General features: G+C 41.5%; 1 protein-coding gene across 2 annotated transcripts; it reads right to left on the bottom strand.

Annotated features, from left to right (window-relative positions):
- Positions 1-1,726: 1,726 nt before the first annotated feature.
- Positions 1,727-2,391, bottom strand: GREM1 (gremlin 1, DAN family BMP antagonist). Of its 2 annotated transcripts, XM_010167061.2 has the most exons (2): positions 2,267-2,361; positions 1,849-2,161 (listed from the first exon to the last, which is right to left on the bottom strand). In XM_010167061.2, the coding sequence occupies exons 1-2, from the start codon at positions 2,359-2,361 to the stop codon at positions 1,849-1,851; spliced, it is 408 nt and encodes a 135-aa protein (XP_010165363.2). The 2 variants fall into 2 exon arrangements, with proteins under 2 accessions (XP_010165362.1, XP_010165363.2); XM_010167060.1 differs by having other exon boundaries at positions 1,727-2,391.
- Positions 2,392-3,348: the final 957 nt, after the last annotated feature.

Genomic DNA, 3,348 nt, shown 5'->3' on the forward strand with positions numbered 1-3,348 from the left:
CTGGGTCTGGAGGAGGAACACGCCTTTCCGCCTGTGCCCACCACCCAGGACTGGCCATCGGGGCCCTGCCAGCAGAGGCAGGAGGTGCAGCACCCCGCCATCTCTTCACCACCCATTGGAAAGCGCCCAGCAGAGCTGGCACCCAGGACAGCGCGAGTCCTTTGCACACCGTGTGCCATGAGGTGCAGCCAGCGAGACATGGACTCCAGGAAAGCGAGGGTGACCTGCGTGGCAGGGCTGCCCCTCGGGTCCAACAGCCCAGGCTCCACCGAGCTAAACCAATTTCTTTTGCAGGACCTGCTGTGCTCTTGCCAAAACCCACAGCCCTGATCAAGTTTAAACTCCTAATCCTGAAGGAAAGAGAAGGCAGGATAACCTCACAGGTGAGATTCATCGAGCTGCTGGAAGTAATGTGCCCCTTTTTAAGTTCCCCCCACCCCCCCAAAAGAGAGGGGCAGTTAGCCCTTAATTTTCAGGAAATTCTCTTTACTTAGTCCAAATCCAGTTTAAATGCAAGTCTGTGGTAAAAGATATAAAAAGAGGATTATTGCTGGCAAAGTTCTGCATCTCTTTTTCAACAAACTGCATGCCTGTGGCAAAGCTAAAATAACAATAACAATGCAATGTTTACTAGTCATGAATGTCGTGTCTTTTGTCTCTTGTGTGGTTATTGCATTTGCCGTCACATGATGCTTGTTTTAATTTTTGCTTTGCTCTTTATGTACTAAATTACTGCCATTCTGTACTTGATCTTGGTTAGCAAGATTTTTGTGCTGTGGTTATGTATGTTTTTATGTATGTGTGTGAAAAAGAGAAGGAGAGAGTTCGGATACACACAATGGAATATGCGTACTCATTGTATGTATGTATAGATACCAATGACTAAAAGACATTGCATATACATATATATGTAGATATGAAGAGTAACTGATATCAGAAATACAAGACATCAAACGGATCTAGTGGCACAAGAATGGGTTTTGACTGATTGAGAGAGCCATTAGAATTCAGAAGTATATTTATAGCCTTGTATATAGTTTCTCTTTAATTTATGTAATATATGACTAGGTATATAAATTAAAGCAAAACATAAACAGAAGACAATATCTCTTCCTCTGTGTCTTCCTATTTATGTATCTTTCTTTTTTCTACTCCCTTTTGCACTCTCCCTGTCTACTTACTTTGGCCTTTTGCTTTCTAACTTGCTGTAGCTCTGTTTTCCATCCACCTATAGTGACTTTTCAACATTCCCACATCCCCTCATTGTTCTCCAGATATGGATTTTGGATTACAGCTATTTTTTTTTTAAGCAGCACGTTACAAACTCTTGATAGAGCTGCTATTTTCAGTGATGGTTTTGCTATGCTTTAAACTGCTTTTTGCCTACTTTGTATTTAAGAATATATTTATGCTTTCAAATATATTGTCCTCTCACTTTGATGTTTCTCTTAATACAGTAAAAGTAAATAGCACAGCAGGTGAACATTAGCAAAAGTCACAGCTCCACTTTCCCAGCAAGCGGCAAAAATGTGAATATACACTAGGAAACCTAATTCATGACTGCAGGTAAATAGATTTTTGTACCCTCGTTAAATTTTTTGTCATAGTGAACATTCATATATTTGCTTGCACACATCCTTTTTCTCTCTTACACACAAACACGTATATACGTGCCCTTCCCTTACAGCATTTTTTTTGGTTTGGGTTTTTTTTTTTCTTGTTTTAGGTAATTCACGATTCTGTCCAGCCCCAAAGGTAAGCTGGTTCATGCCGCTCACTCTCACGCTGGCCATGATTGCGTACAGTCAGAGTGCCATTGGTACCATATTTTTCTCAGTTTAGTCCAAGTCAATAGATATACACCGGCATTTTAACTCGGGTTATTCTCTTCTTCTTCCTCGGGGGCTGCAGCTCAGGGCAATTGAGTGTAACAGTCATCGTGGTGAATTTCTTGGGCTTGCAAAAGGAACAAGATTGGAAGGAACCTTCCTCTTTACGGACATGCCTGGGGATGTAGAAGGAATTGCACTGGCCGTAGCAGAACCTGTTGATAATGGTACGACTGTTGCAGCCTTCTTCATGGATAGTTTGTTTGAGGGGTTGAGTTTTACACCAATCCCGCTTTAGGTATTTGCGCTCAGTGATGTGCAGTGCCTCCTGACTAGACTCCAGCACCTCCTCAGCAGGCATTGAGGTGCCCTTTCCTCGTTCTCGGTGCCTGGAGCCCGACTGCTGCTGTGTCTGCATTTGCTCTGAATCATTGGGCTGATCTTTGTCAGGAGGAGGGATAGCACCTTGAGATCCACGATTCCTCTTTCTCCCTTCTGCTGCTGACAGCAGAAATCCCGTCAGAAGAAACATAGCGCCGATGGCATACAGTGCACGGACCATCCTATATGGAGGAAGTTGAGGGAATAAAGCACAGTTGTGGATTTCAGATATCAACAGAAGTCAGGTATGCAGTAAATTTTCAGTTTCATAAAAGAAATCTCTGTGTGTGCGTGCATTAAAAGATAAGCATTTAGCCTTTAGCAGCTGGAAAGCTGTTTCCAAATTACCAAGTGATAAAAGCTCTAATGTATGGTGATTGAAAGTCAGAGGCTAAAGTAAGTCCAAACAGAATTTAGTTTTGTGTAGCATGCATCTTTTTCCAGTTCTTGTCTGCTAGTTATTATATTATGCTAGTTAAGAGTTCTCATTCCCTTCTTATAGCTCACTGGCATTAGGAATGTTGCTCCTGACTTACACTGGTGGAAGAACAGATTTAATGCTACACAAGGATTTATATGACGTAACTGTCTGTAATACTAGAGGACTAAATTCTCTGACTCAGGAGATCCAGTGTAGCTATGTGTTCCTTAGGCAGACTCAGAAGCTTTGTACAGCTTCTTGCATAATATACATCCAGAATATAATGTGCATGCATGGATATATCCACCCATTGTCTGAATTACAGCATTCCAGGCTCTGTTACATTGCCTCTCTGAATTGGTCCAATACACTCAAGTGTAACAAAGCTTAAGGTAAGAGATGTGCAACAAGATAGGCAACTGACATAAAAGAATATCTAGGTAGAGGTTAAGAGGGATGCATCTGTAATTTCAAATTACACCTTCTCGTGCATTATTCTGAATCCCTGGCAGAAGTTACACAGATGCAGTCACAGAATTTTTCAGATGTCTGAATTTTAATAATTATATACAGCATGGTATTGAAAGGACATATGAGGTCAGCAGAGTTTCATATATGGCATTAAGTATCATGAGGTATCAGTATCAAAAAAGAATGTAGTTTGTGCACACACACACACAAAAGAAACACTTCAACAAGTGCAGTAAGTGGAGACTA

This window comes from Antrostomus carolinensis, unplaced genomic scaffold (assembly GCF_000700745.2).
Source record: "Antrostomus carolinensis isolate BGI_N321 unplaced genomic scaffold, ASM70074v2 scaffold2784, whole genome shotgun sequence".
Lineage (NCBI taxonomy): Eukaryota > Metazoa > Chordata > Aves > Caprimulgiformes > Caprimulgidae > Antrostomus > Antrostomus carolinensis.